Source organism: Anabrus simplex, chromosome 1 (genome assembly GCF_040414725.1).
Source record: "Anabrus simplex isolate iqAnaSimp1 chromosome 1, ASM4041472v1, whole genome shotgun sequence".
NCBI lineage: Eukaryota > Metazoa > Arthropoda > Insecta > Orthoptera > Tettigoniidae > Anabrus > Anabrus simplex.
Window position 1 is genome coordinate 1,799,972,334 of NC_090265.1, and position 14,661 is coordinate 1,799,986,994.

The window sequence follows — 14,661 nt, forward strand, 5'->3', positions numbered from 1 at the left end:
ATATTATTATAGAACTTACACTTATTGTTTACTGCTAACAAATTTAACTTACACTTATTGTTTACTGCTAACAAAGTTAACCATAATAAGCTATAAAAATCTCTTAAATATAAAGCTTTATATATTACGTCGTCTTATCAAAAACAATATAACTATTTGTAGCGATTGAAACTTTAAAAGCTTGTTCTCATATTTGAAATACAATGTCACTAGTTAGTCTCTGTATAAATACATTTACAGTCTGTTAAAATTGCTGAATGTCTTAAATTAAAATTATTTGTTGGAATACACATTAAAAACATTTTGTTGGTATTGGTGTGAGCTTTCCACACGTTGTACCATATGGAAATGAAATCTTCGTACACTCTCAAAACAGCTGAGTTTAGGCATGATTAATATTCTTTTCGTCCGTAAAATGACAAACTTGTGTATTTAATAGTAATTTTTCTCGCTAATCACATTATCTTTCCTTGTCCTCTGTAGAAAGGTCCAAATAATGTTTTACTGAATAAACTAACCTCTAAAATGAGTCGTCCACTCTGCACCGTATTTTGTGGTGTATTATATTCTTACTTAAGTTCAGTACATAACATTTAATTAAGCGATCGTTTACTTCAGCTTATAAAGAGTTAACTACTCAGTCATGTTATTTACGCATTGATTACGGAAACATATTCTTTTATTTTCAATTTGAGTTTACACAACACCCGTCGACGAGTATTATTAATAGACTTCGATATCCCCTTCGAGTTTGAATGTTGATGAGAGAGCTTGCTAGTGCACATAGTGCAAAAACCACACCATTCATTCATTCATTTTAATCGCTGGAGTGCATAAATATATATAACAGAAAAAAATAACCCACGCTTAATCGTTCATAATAACGAATGTATCAGTGATAGGACTCTTGTTGTAACCGAAGGATAACACACAATTTTCAAGGGACAGGAAATATCTGTCATTACAATGGATTTCTCACTATAGCGGGCTTTTACTGTAATTTCTTACAACGTAAGTTATATTGAAAATTACCTTAATTTCTGTCTACTGAAAATGAAAAATAAGGCTATTGCCTTCATATTCAAATGAACGGTCGCCAATCACCTTTACAGCCTGTGACGTAACCGCAGTGTTGCTGAGGCGTGCACTGATCACTCGTCTATCCAGTCGCATGTTGTGTGCCCGCAAGACGAAAAGCCCTGGGTGAGCACCTTTGATATAGCCGTTACTAAGACGTAGTGGGTGTTGCTGAAACTGAACTAATGCGACATTGACACTGGATGTGTCTGAAGAGATCTTATAGAGTTGTATAATGCACTAAATATAACATTTTAGTAATTTTTGAATTGTACTACATCAGTCTGAAATGAAGTGGGAGTTCTGTATGAGCAATTGGGATATGTATGTAATATATATTCTTGAGGAGAGAAATTCTTTTCTTCTTTTTTCAGCTTAATAACTAGAATGTATCGTGATTTTTAATATTTTAATTTTGTTATTGATGTCAGTGTGGAATATTTCCAAGATTGGTGTTTTTGTTACAGTGAAGATATTTCTACAAGGCAACCACAGGCATATAAAGAAGAAGTACAGAAGTTGCTAATTGGTGCCTCAGTTCTGACCCGATACAATAACAAGACTTACCGAGTGGATGATATTATGTGGGATCAGAACCCATCCCATACATTCACGTCATCTTCTGGTGAACAGGTAATTTTTTTTCTTTTACATTTGGTTCTTTCCAGTCTTGTTGGTAATTACAGTTGTTCATTGCAAAAAGACAATATCCTTGCAGTGGATCATCAGTATGAAATATGTTGTTGCTTCTGGAAGTATGATGTAAATAAGAAAATAAATGAGGTTATATTGAGAGAGAGAGAGGAACATGGACAGCTACTCATAAGAGGTTAAACAAAATGACAAGTGCGTGTTGAAAAAAGGGATCAGTGGAAAGAAGAGACTAGTGCAAACGTAAAAAAAGGCAAAACGACGTGAAGTCTCCGCACCTTCATACACTGCTATCTTCTAACAGATGGGCTAAATAAATTAATTGACTAGGAATCAGGTATTGCAAGCTGTCCACTTCTTGTCCGTATCGATGAGTATAATCAACAAATTAATCTAAAAGGCCACCTAATCGATACTTTATTTCTTTTGCCTTTGGCAAACTTAAAAATACATTAACAAACACAGTACATGTTTCGACCACTTAGTGGTCATCTTCAGCTGGATATAAAAAATCTTAGATGATAATATTTAAAAAGCAAGCACATTGGATCTTAAAACTATATCCCATGGGAATCTAAACACTATTGTTCTAGATGCTTTAAATGAAATGGAGGATGGGGGGGGGGGGGGGATGAGGAGATTTATGTGAATGATACTTAAATTACAGTATCGTTTACAATTGTGTTTAAAAACCTAAATGATGAAAAACATATTTAAAATATTTAAAAGCGTCTATGGTAAAATTATTTTTGATAACATTAGGTGGCGTGAATAAAAAGTTTGTTTTTGTAATAATCTTCAGGCATTTGTGAGAAAATAATAACTTAATTAAAATTCGCGTCTGTGGTGATGTTAAACACTTTGTTTTTAATAAACATACTTTAAAATATTCTAAAGTGTCTATGGTAAGGCACTTATTCAAAAAACATTTGTGCTTGAATGAAAGTTTGTCATATGCACCAGTCTTCAGGTGTTTGTTGTTTATATTTAATAACTTCCTTGAGTGATATTCTTGTGGTTAAAAGGCCGTGTTGACTGTTTAACTTCCGAGAATTGCTCTTCGGAATGTGATAAAAGAAATTGTGTTAGTCGTTTAACTTGGTGGTGGCTTCTGTTATATAAAATGGCAATCTGATTCGGGCAGCTTGCCTCGCGATCTGTAACCAGCAGGAGATCGTAATATATTAAAATATGACATATGATAAAAGTAAAAAACTCCGAATTCTAAATAGATAGCAGGAAGATATTTGTATTCGAGATTGCGTGGCCTTGACTTACCTTATCTGGCAAATGTTTAATCCGAGTTGCCTTGGAGAACTGTCTTCGTGCACGACCTAGTGTGATAGCGGTGTGACATGGTCTGATTGTTCGTGGAATATTCCGGAGGAAGGGGAAGTAGAGTTGTGTCGTCATCTAGTACGTCTTGTGAGGGGGGAGGGATTACCGTTTGTGTTTCAGTGACGTCGTATTCGAGTATTTCATTTGTTAGTCTTGTTTGTTTACTGTTTACCATTTCCACGTATTTACCGAATTGTTCGTATAGGAGGTTTTTTTCGTTCGTTTCGTTTAGATTCCGTTCCCTGTTCTCTAGTTTGTCAAGAGTAATGTGGATATTTTCTAGGTTATTCATTAAACTTCCTTTATTAATCCTACTGATAATTTGGAGATCTTGTCTGACGTTAGTGAAATTGTGATTTGCCTCCTTCATATGAGCTCCCATAGCAGAGTATTTTCTGTATTTCTCTGCATTAACATGTTCCTGATATCTAATTAAAAAGCTCCTCCCGGATTGCCCCACGTATGTTTTTTTTGCACTGGGTACATGTCAATCTGTAAATGCCAGATTCTTGGAATTCGTCATCTTTAAGTTTATTGACTTTATTGTGATTAAAAATTCTGTGTTTTGTATTGTTGTTGGTTGAGAAAGCTATTTTGGTATTGTGCTTCTTAAACAAATTTGTGATTTCATAAATCCTCGGGTTATTAAAGGTGAATTTGACGTATTTCGTTGCATTCTCCGATTGTTGCTTTAGTTTAATTTGTTGTTGATATTTGCACTTGGTAATGATTTTGTTAATGGATTTCAAACTGAAACCGTTATGTATGGCTTGTTGACGAATGAAAGATAGTTCCTTCTTTCTGTCTGTATTTGTTAATGGGATTTCAAAGGCCCTGTTGACGAAACTGTAGCAGGTGGATTTCTTTTGTGAAGTGGGATGTAAAGAATCGCTTTTAATTGTAGTCGGTGTAACAGTGGGTTTTCTGTGTATTTTAAACTGGAAATGGTTGTTTATCCGAATTGTTTGAATATCTAGAAAATTGAGTGTACCTTCTTCTTCTTCTTCCGCTGTAAATTTAATGTTTGGGTCTAAAGTATTCAAGGTATTTAGAATACTTTGACTGTCATTAAGTTCTTTGTTTATAATGACAAAAGTATCGTCAACAAAGCGTACCCAGAAATCTAGTCCTTTAATGTGGCCTACTATCTGAGTGTATTCCAAGTGATCGAGGTATATGTTAGCTAAAACTTTTTATTCACGTCACCTAATGTTATCAAAAAGAATTTTACCATAGACGCTTTTGAATATTTTAAATATGTTTTTCATCATTTAAGTTTTTAAACACAATTGTAAACGATACTGTAATAAATCTCCCCCCCCCCCCCCATCTTCCATTTCATTTAAAGCATCTAGAACAATAGTTTTTAGATTCCCATGGGATATAGTTTTAAGATCCAATGTGCTTGCTTTTAAATGTTATCATCTAAGATTTTTTATATACAGCTGAAGATGACCACTAAGTGGTCGAAACATGTACTGTGTTTGTTAATGTATTTTTAAGTTTGCCAAAGGCAAAAGAAAAAAAGTATCGATTAGGTGGCCTTTTAGATTAATTTGTTGATTAAGAATCAGGTATTGTTAAATAGAAGAAAATGTACAAAAAAATATTTTTTTAAAATAAAAATGGTGTCTGTAACAACATTATAAGTCCAACATTTTCTATATAATTTTATACTCCACACCCAGATCTTATGTTAACCTCGATTTAGCAAAACCTACATTTAATGCAAGGAATTTCAATATGGGATATAAACTTCAAGTCCGGAAAATTATTCCATCAGAGCAGTCTGATTTTATATTCAATGTAGTATAACTCACATTATGGTATAACCCGCATTTTGCATAAGTAAATTTTGAATTCTCAGGTATTTACATCTCTTCGTTGTGGCTATGTGACGTTAAGAACCTACGAAAAAGACAAGTTTTTTAAGGATGATTAAAGCCAGAAATGGTATTTGCCGAGCACTGGCACTTGGTGCTAAAGTGAGATTTCAAGCTCACATATAAGCGTACATTCGACCTTAGCCGAGAGTTGTGTTCTTGTTTTTTCTTAATGACTGTCGTGGACTCAGCAAAGTTGAAGATTGATAATGTCACATGTACGGGAAGAGAAGTCGTAATACATTTGATGCGATGTTCTGGTATCTGGGTAATGGCAAAATGCAGAGCCCAACAAAACCGCAGAGGAGGAGGAGGAGGAGGAGAAGAAGAAGGAGGAGGAGATACCAAGTACAGTATAAGCCACAAGAAGGAGACGTTATCAAGTGATTCAGTGTTTGTCTTGCCGAAGTTTGTTATTTCACAGTTATTGTTTTACACTTGCGTTTGTTGTTGGAGTTGTTAAAGTTATTGTCGCTGATTCGTCACATTTATTTTTGTTATTGTTTCGGTATTTTTGTTCTTGTTATGTGAGTCGAGCAGTCAAAGTGAATTGCTGTGATCTTCCTTTTCCGTCGTGTGTATTTGTTAATCCTTCTTGGTCATTGCTTTGTTGTTTTCCTGCTAATAATGGAAAAAATGAAGGAAAGAAAAACTGTCGCTATGGATGAGAAAGTTTGAATATTAGAAAAGGTTGATTCGTACCACGGAACACATGTTTCATTGGCACGCGAATTGCAGCTTCCTGTATCAGCGCTGAATACAATTGTGAAAAACAGAGGAAGCATTACATCAAGTGCTTCAGAATGCAGACCAAACTCCAAGAAAAGGAAGTATGCATCATACTGCAAATACGAGAAAATGGAAAAAATTGTAAAAAGTTGGTTTGAAACTTTAAGAGCCGCAGACATTCCAATTGATGGTGTGCTCTTAAGAGAAAAGGCGCTTAAGGTGGCAAACATTCTTGGCATTGAAAATTTTAGCGCGTCCAATGGCTGGATCGACCGATTTAGGAAAAGGTATAACCTAATCTATAAAACTGTTTGTGGGGAATCTAATGCAGTTAGTGATGAAACTGTGGAAGAATTTATCGATAGAAGATTGCAGGAGCTGACCAAGGATTACGAACCTGGGAACATTTTTAACCTAGATGAAACTGGTCTGTTTTCCGTGTGTTGCCCAGCAAGACTTTGGCATTCAAAGGAGATACAGTGAAACCTCGATTCTCCGTTTTTTGAGGGACCATGAAAATAAAACGTACAATACGGGAAAACGGAAAATCCGGGAATGAATGAAAACCATCAACAATTTGGCTAAACATCACAAAAATGAAATATGTATAATTATAATCTTACAAAACTCCTAAACCAAGCCAAACTACAGCCCCAGTGGGACTTTGCCTGCCAAGCGACCGCTGCTCAGCCCGAAGGACTCCAGATTACGAGGTGCGCATGGTCAGTGCGACGAATCCTCTCGGCCGATATTCCTGGCTCTGTAGATCGGGGTCGCCATCTCACCATTAGATAGCTCCACAATTAAAGGTAATCACGTAGGCTGAGTGGACCTGGAACCAGACTTATATCCAGGTAAAATTGTCTGACCTGGTCACAATCGAACCCGGGCCTCTGGATGAGAGGCGGGCATGTTAGACCACGAAACCGCATTAATATCCGGTACGCGAGTTCAAAATCTCGATACTTTATATTCAGTTTTACAGGGGAATTTTCGTCAGTTTCCCGTGAAAACTTCTTTCAGTTCGGCGACTTTGATTAGGCTAGCCAAACTCTTCGAAAAATCTAATAACGCCAAGCCAAACGACAATCGACCACAAGTAGTTTTTAATTCTCTCATCTAATAAAATAAAGCACATTAGATACGAAAGCACCCAAAATGAATGTGAAATCCGTTCATTTCTTAATCTTTCATTGTAATTTGGTCTCCGGTATACTGTTCGTAGTCAGTTTCTGGAAATCTCGTACCGCGCAAATTAGGCCTACGTCGACTTTTAAAGGTTATGTTGAACTCGAAAACATGGTTTCGAATATAAGTATCGATTCTTAAAAGTTCTCGAATGCATTATATTCAATTCTGCGCGTCACAAATCCAATCAAATTGGAAAGATAAAAGAAATATCAAAACTTCAGAAATTACGGTTATTCGTGACCTTGAGGTCATCTGGAAAGTGCGCTCGCTGCACATGTCAGTGCGAGTTTGAAATTATACCAACCATTTAAAATGTAACGTGCACAAATAAAACGACTGCGGTTTTTGGTATTTTAACACAAAAACGTAAAATTTCCAGTCTTACATTAGGACCTAAACAGTAATAGGCAATTCCAAGACCTCCCATGGCTTTCTTTTTTTTAAATTACATGTAGGTGCAACATGTGTTTTGGTCTCGCTAACATAATCATGTACGATAATATCAAAAATACTGAATTTGTGTTAAGAAGCAGTTTCGATTCCTGCCTGAAAGCCCAGTTACTCTGCAGTGCCCTGAGCAAAGTGCCAAAAACCTCTTCGGCAGTACGATCGAAAAAAGTAAAAATATAAACATCTAACCCTGGACGTAATATGGACGTTTTATAAGTGCGAACGTTTGACGAAACTCGTTCCGTCTTCAAGCAGAGCTGTCGAAATGCGCCGTGTCTCCTTGCAATTGTTGTCGCCACTCTCTGCTTTATGATTTTCCGAGATTCTCTAAACAATACCACCCGAATGCGATGCTAAGATGGTCCCTTATGCAAGTTCACCGCCGATCGCTTTTCCAGTACCGGTACAGTACTTGCTTTAATTATCGCAGTGACGGGGCGTTAACGCCAAGATCCATAAATATGCCATAGCCGTCCTTTTGTGAGATACAGTTTATTAAAAAACGATTGATCGAGGATTTAGCGTTGATGGGACTGGAATTTCTGGACGGTTGATCCGGGAAATCGTTTCTTCGAGGAACGGATAATGCGGGACTATTACAACGTGATTTAATTACGATGCTCGCGGGACCACGTAATTTGAACGCATATTCCGGGAAAACGTATTTTCCGGGAACGGATAATCGAGGTTCCACTGTAAATGCCATGGTAGGAAACACTGCAAGATGAGGCTCACAGTGATGTTGGGAGCCAATGCTGATGGCTCTGAGAAGCTCCACCGCTATGTGATAGAGAAATCTAAAAATCCTTGTTGCTTCAAGAATGTGCGATCATTACCTACTGCCTTGGAAAGCCGTGAAGCAGGATTTTTCAAGAATCATCGCGAATCTCAGCTGCCAGGAGGAGGAGGCGGCGCATGCTTGCTGATGTATGGAGAATGTTGCAGTCAGACTGCACTACTGAGGACTTGCTTCGAGAGGATGATTCTGTGATCACTGCAGAGGAAAGTAGTGTGGAGAAGTTGGTTGCGGAACAAACAGCAGCCGAGTATCCCACCAGTGGCAATGATGAAGCAGAGGAAGACAGTGAAGTGATGCCTGCCAGTTCTGATGCAAGTGCAGCAGTGGATGTTTTACGCAGGTATCTGTCATCTGTAGAGGGGGGTGAAACTAATTTTCATAACCTTTATGAGCTTGAAAAACAAATAGAGGTTATAAGAAATAAGAAGTGTAAACAGAGATCGATTCTGGACTATTTTGGTAGGAAGCAGTGATTGTGTAATTTCTGTCTGGAATAAATTTGTGTTAATATTGTAAATACAGGTACAATAGTAGCAGAATGTTTCATTCAGAGAAAATATTGCATCTTAGATAATTCTACAGCCATTCTAAGAAAGTAACTACTGTATATTAAAAGAATATATTACACAAATTTTTAACCAGCTACCAGTAACCTTCTCCTGGGCAAAGGATAAGCGGAATTACAAAGGCAGTGTAGTCAACAGTTAATACAGTACAGTAATTAACGTACATGGACCTTTGAGGTCAGTACAGTAAATAGATTGAGATTGAAATACTCTATAAATTAATGATATGCATTTTTTTAACATTTACCTCCTTTTCCAGAGCATTTTTATATATACCTGTACAAGTTGTTTCCCACGATTTATATCCCTCCCCCTTTACATTTCCCCCCCTTTTACACCAGTATTCCTTGGTCCCTTAAAAATTGTAAAAGAGGGGTAATACTCTTATGGAGGAAGTGAGTCCCTTTGTGTTGTTTGCCGTGAGACCCTTTCCAACAATTCAGTGAAGCCATCTTTATTAAAAAGACATTTTCATACAAAATATAAGAACCTGTAGAATAAGTCACTAGAATTTTCAAAAGAAGGAAGCTCATCTAAGGTGTAGTAAACAACTGATTGCTTCATTTTCATCTGTGAATATGCAGGGTCTTGAAGCTTCCGTACTGCAGCTGAAGTCATTGGTCCGTATTGAATTTCTGTATAATCTTAAAATATTCATTTTTATCTTAAATTGTTTCACCTATTCAATACATTACATTCATTTGAACATTATGACTTATACATTATGAATCATAATCGTTATTGGGACATGTTTCGTCTCGTATTACGGGCATCATCAGCCTGCACCTCCTCCTCGAAATCATAAATCATCGGGATCCCGATTGTCTATTACTAGGCTTCTTTATTATATTAAGCATAAAAATGTAAGTTAAAATGTACATCTCTGTTAATCAATTTTAAATTAACTAGTGGAATATTTGTACTATTTGCTTATAAATTCACATTAAAGATGGATGGTAAATGCTCAGTAGAAACACATTAAAACAATACGTTAGATGGTAAGCCGTGTTCTGGCTTCTTAGTCATTGTCCCGTAGTGAATATAATTCACAGTCACACATCTTATACAATTAAAACACCAATTAGGTAGCACAATATAATAATTTCCTGTGGCTATTCCTAGCCAAGTGGAGCCCTTGTAAGGCAGACCCTCTGATGAGGGTGGACGGCATCTACTATGTTTAGGGAACTGCGTGTTATTGTGGTGGAGGATAGTGTTATGTGTGGTGTGTGAGTTGCAGGGATGTTGGGGACAGCACAAACACCCAGCCCCCGGGCCATTGGAATTAACAAATGAAGGTTAAAATCCTCGACCCAGCCGGGAATCGAACCCTGTACCCTCTGAACCGAAGGCCTGTACGCCTGTAGCCAATGAGTTGGACAGGTAGCACAATAATAATTATTCACTGAACTGAGAATCTGGTTAAAAATGTCAAGTGTTGTCTGTAGTAAATATTTGGACTATCCCTAATCCCTGACTACACGTTTAAACACGTGAAATCAACTATACTGAGAGTCAACTTAAGACCTTAGCGGTCCCTTTGATGTTAGTCAGACTTCTGGTCGGTGAAAAGGCTTCCGCAGCGCCAAATAGTTCCCTAGGTTTGTTACTTGTTCCTGAAGTCAGGAGCTTCCTTCAGTTTGGTTAGATATTCTGGTGAACTGACTTGATGAATTAAAATTTTTGCCTGTATAAATATGGAAAATATATCACAGGTTGTATGTTATTCGGGTTCGTTACCAACTCTTATATTTCATACGTAGATGGCTGTGAATAGTTATTGTTCTCAGTGGTGTATGTAGCAAAATAATAATAATTTAATATGATATTGATATCTTATTGCACTGTGTACTTAGTAAGTTTGTTCGAGTTCATTCCACTGTTGATAAGTTCTCATAATAGGTGGGACGTTGAAGATGGATCCAAGAAAACTGTTGGCAATACTGGCTGCAACAGCGTGTTCACTGTTCAGTATTCATAATGGCTGCCAGCTGTGAGCAAGACGTGTGTGATGCTGTGACGCTTGAGTTCCCTGTGAAATACTTTAAAGCTAACAAAAGTAGAGGAAAATAAAGTAGAAAATCTAAACCAAATTGTTTTAAACGTTTACAGTAGCCTACGAGATTAGAATCCACTGTGGACTGTGGAAGACGTGAAAAAGTCCGCGCAGCTGATCGGCATTTCTGTGTACAGTTTTTACGCCGTTCGCTTGGAATGGAAAATCCAAGTCTCCAGGGAAAGAACGATGTGTCAGCTCAGCACTCGCCGTAAATAAAACAGGAAGGGCCTTAACACGGTATGGGAATAGGATCTTTGGCGTATTCGATGATGATGATGATGATAATAATAATAATAATGTGTACTTTACTTTCTATTCGCAACCACCCTCTACCTACAGAAATGTTGTCATGAGAGGATCATGAGTTCGTTTTTACCTTCCGAATGACGAGACTACAATATTTACAACATTCCTGGAAGCATTGTATTTTGCAATCCCACTCACCGTTTGGTTTTTCAGCTTTTTTAACTGTGAGAAACTGCCACTGACAGTCGTTGCACGAGAGCGGAATCGTATACGTATGTTGTAAGTCTCCATGTGCCTCACACAAATCGCATTATGAAACAAAAATAATTCTTGCTTCTCTTGCCTCGGAATTCGTCAGTATTCTGTAGGTTTTACATGGTCAATAAAGGAATAAATAGGTATGGTACGCAATCAAAGTACAGCTATGTGAAAGGCAGTGATTTCGTTTGATGCTTCACTATTTCAGAATGAAGTACTGTACTTGTCAGATGGACGCACGGCGTTAATGATAAGCTGGTTGTGGCGGAGATGGAGAACCATGACAAGACGGGAGGGGGAACAGGGGACGTGCTCACATGCGGAAGGGATACTTTTCCTAAGCTCTTAACTTGAATTTCAGTATAGAATAGCCTTGAAAATTTGAAATAGTTTGTCTAAATTTGTGGTAATATGTTTGGCAAACTTATTGTACTCCTTGTTCATATTATTATTATTATTATTATTATTATTATTATTATTATTGATGTCGATGCCGGTATTATTTGTAAAACTTCAACACTAGCTTGGTGGGTAGTGTTAGTAGGATTGATTATCGAAATGCTGATAATGAAATCTTGCCACGGTTGTTGACGTTGGTCTAATGGGAGACTTGCGACTTCTCGAGATTCTAAAATTGGTGGTGAAATCGTTATTTCTGGATCCGAAATGAAAGATGTTAAAACGTCTGTAATGAAATTAAAAGGGTTGTTAAAGAAAATAAAGTATGTAAATGGACACAATAAGGTGTCAACTTTGGACCTTTCTGCTTACCTCCTTTTGTCTTTCGTGGCATGTTTGAACTACTTGCGGTGCCAGCTCGACTGGATATCACTGTGCTCGCACTTCATGTGTTGTAACTGTGTGTCATCCTTGGTGGGGAAGTGTAGGGGAAGGAGGAGTGGGCGGAGCATTATGTACTTGGTTTGTCAGTGGGGGCGCGTTTGTAGGGGATATATGGGAGGTGGTGGTGTTGATTCAAACTGTAGGAGTTGTTGAGGGAGGAAATTTATAGATATTATTAAACACATGTCCCTTTATTTTTAATACTTGCGGTAATAGTAATTTCGTGTGGCTATTTCTAGCCGAGTGCAGCCCTTGTAAGGCAGACCCTCCAATGAGGGTGGGCGGCATCTGCCATTTGAAGGTAACTGCGTGTTATTGTGGTGGAGGATAGTGTTATGTGTGGTGTGTGAGTTGCAGGGATGTTGGGGACAGCACAAACACCCAGCCCCCGGACCATTAGAATTAACAAATTAAGGTTAAAATTCCCGACCCGGCCGGGAATCGAACCCGGGACCCTCTGAACCAAAGGCCAGTACGCTGACCATTCGGCCAACGAGTCGGACAATACTTGCAGTAAATTATGTATTATATCATAAATGGAGTTATTGTCATCTGAAGTATCATTTAAATTTCGGTCTTTATTAAAATATTGGTTCAAAAAGATGTATATCTTCTCGTACTCGTTCATTAGTTTTCCCTTATTTTATTTTTTGTGGATAGATAGATCCTGTTCTATTGTTGTATATTGATGGCCTGTTCCTTGCATATGTGTGCTCATTGCGGAAAACTTACTGTGCTTGATTGCGTTCTGGGTACCTTGTGTAAAAGCTGCGGCCTGTTTGTTCGATATAAGACACCTGACATTGTGAACATCTCGATCTATAAATTCCCGAACTTGAGTAAGGATCATTGTTAGGATTTACTACGTAATGGTTAAAGAATCTGCTTTGATTGCTGTTTTGGGTTCTGAATGCTATTTTGACATTTTGTTTTTTTAAGTGGGTTTGACACTTGATGGATTTCAATACGGACCTAACATGAGAATTATAATGTGTAACTTGATGTATGTACCGATTGTTATTCGTAACAGTAGCGTAGATGGACTTATTTGGTTGGTCTGGAATGAGGTTTGTCATTAATTTATATTTTACTTAATGTTACGATTGATCATTTCCGTGTTGTATCCATTAAATTTGGCTAAGTTCTTTATATATTTTAATTCAGTTTTTCGGTTTTGAGGGGTGAGGGGAATTTTAAAAGCTGTAGATTAGGCTATAGTATGCGGCTTGTTTTTGAGAGTTTGGGTGCAAAGAGGCGTTTTTGGTTGTAATTGGGGAATTAGTTGGTTTTCTATATATTTGAAAATTGAAACTATTATTCAAGCTTGTTGCAGTAATATCCAAAAAATTTAATGACTTATTGATTTCATCTTCTTTTGTATATTTGTGTTTTGGTCTATGGTATTGAAATATTCTAAATTGTTGCCACTATTATTTAGCTTATTATCTATTATAACGAATGTGTCGTCTACATAACATAGCCCTTCTGTCAATATTTTATTATGTCTTAGAAAATCCACACCGAGCTCGATAGCTGCAGTCGCTTAAGTGCGGCCAGTATTCAGTATTCGGGAGATAGTAGGCTGAGCCCCACTGTCGGCAGCCCTGAAAATGGTTTTCTGTGGTTTCCCTTACTTTAATTAAGGCCACGGCCGCTTCCTTCCCACTCCTACAGTAAAATACCAGTATAACAAAATTTTGGGGACCTCTGAAATTAATTTGTTATACTGAAATTAATTTGTTATACTGAAATTAATTTGTTATACTGAAATAAGTCCATTCTTAAGAACTCACCTAGTATTATATCCGTTAGTTATTGTTGTTTTTAGGGGCGGAACTACGAGGTCATCTGCCCTGTTATATCAACTGCAGGATCTATATAACTTCAAAATACCATTATAATAATACGAGTTACAGTACTGACAGATGTTTTCAGAAAATCTATTTTTACATTGTACCAGCAAGTCTACACACTGTTCCAGAACATTTTTTGAAAAAGTCTGTGATTTTCTTCTGAACAGATCCAGACACAAAAGCTCGTTCCAAATAGTCACCAACCACTGCACATGAATTTAAAACAGATTCTGGCACATCACTTCGTGACACGAGAAAATCTTGAAGGCTACGTGCCATGTTCGTTGCCTGCTGAAGAGTCAAGCTCTGTCGATCAAAATCATTTTGGGGGTTGTTTTCCTCTTCCTCCTCATCGCATGGATCTCTATCATTCATAATGTCCTCCACAGTTTCCTCATTTGTGATTTCTTTGTGAACTATTACATCACTATCTGCATTGATGTAGTCGGTAAGACTTACCGTAGATGGCACATCCAACGTTGTACACAAACGCTTCCAATTCTCCTCGGTTTCCACATCATCCAACACTTCACTTTCTGTGACGTCTTCTGTGAAAACCACTCCAGCTTTTCTGAAGCAGTTTGTGATGATGTCTGCATTCAGGGATTGCCATGCAGCATTAAACATCTGCATTGCTTCCAATATATTGATGTTAATGTCTCTATTCGTGGCAACGTTGCACAGCATTCGACGGACTACAAGAGCTCGGTAATGCCGC

The 14,661-nt window shown here is 37.4% G+C and overlaps 1 protein-coding gene across 3 annotated transcripts in view; it reads left to right on the forward strand.

The window, feature by feature from the left end:
- AGO3 (Argonaute 3) overlaps positions 1-14,661 on the forward strand; it is a 466,191-nt gene that overhangs the window by 194,704 nt on the left and 256,826 nt on the right. For all 3 annotated transcript variants that reach the window (XM_067138589.2, XM_067138590.2, XM_067138588.2), the window contains exon 7: positions 1,545-1,710. In XM_067138589.2, coding sequence (XP_066994690.2) covers positions 1,545-1,710 — 166 coding nt within the window. The remainder of the gene's footprint in view (positions 1-1,544; positions 1,711-14,661) is intronic.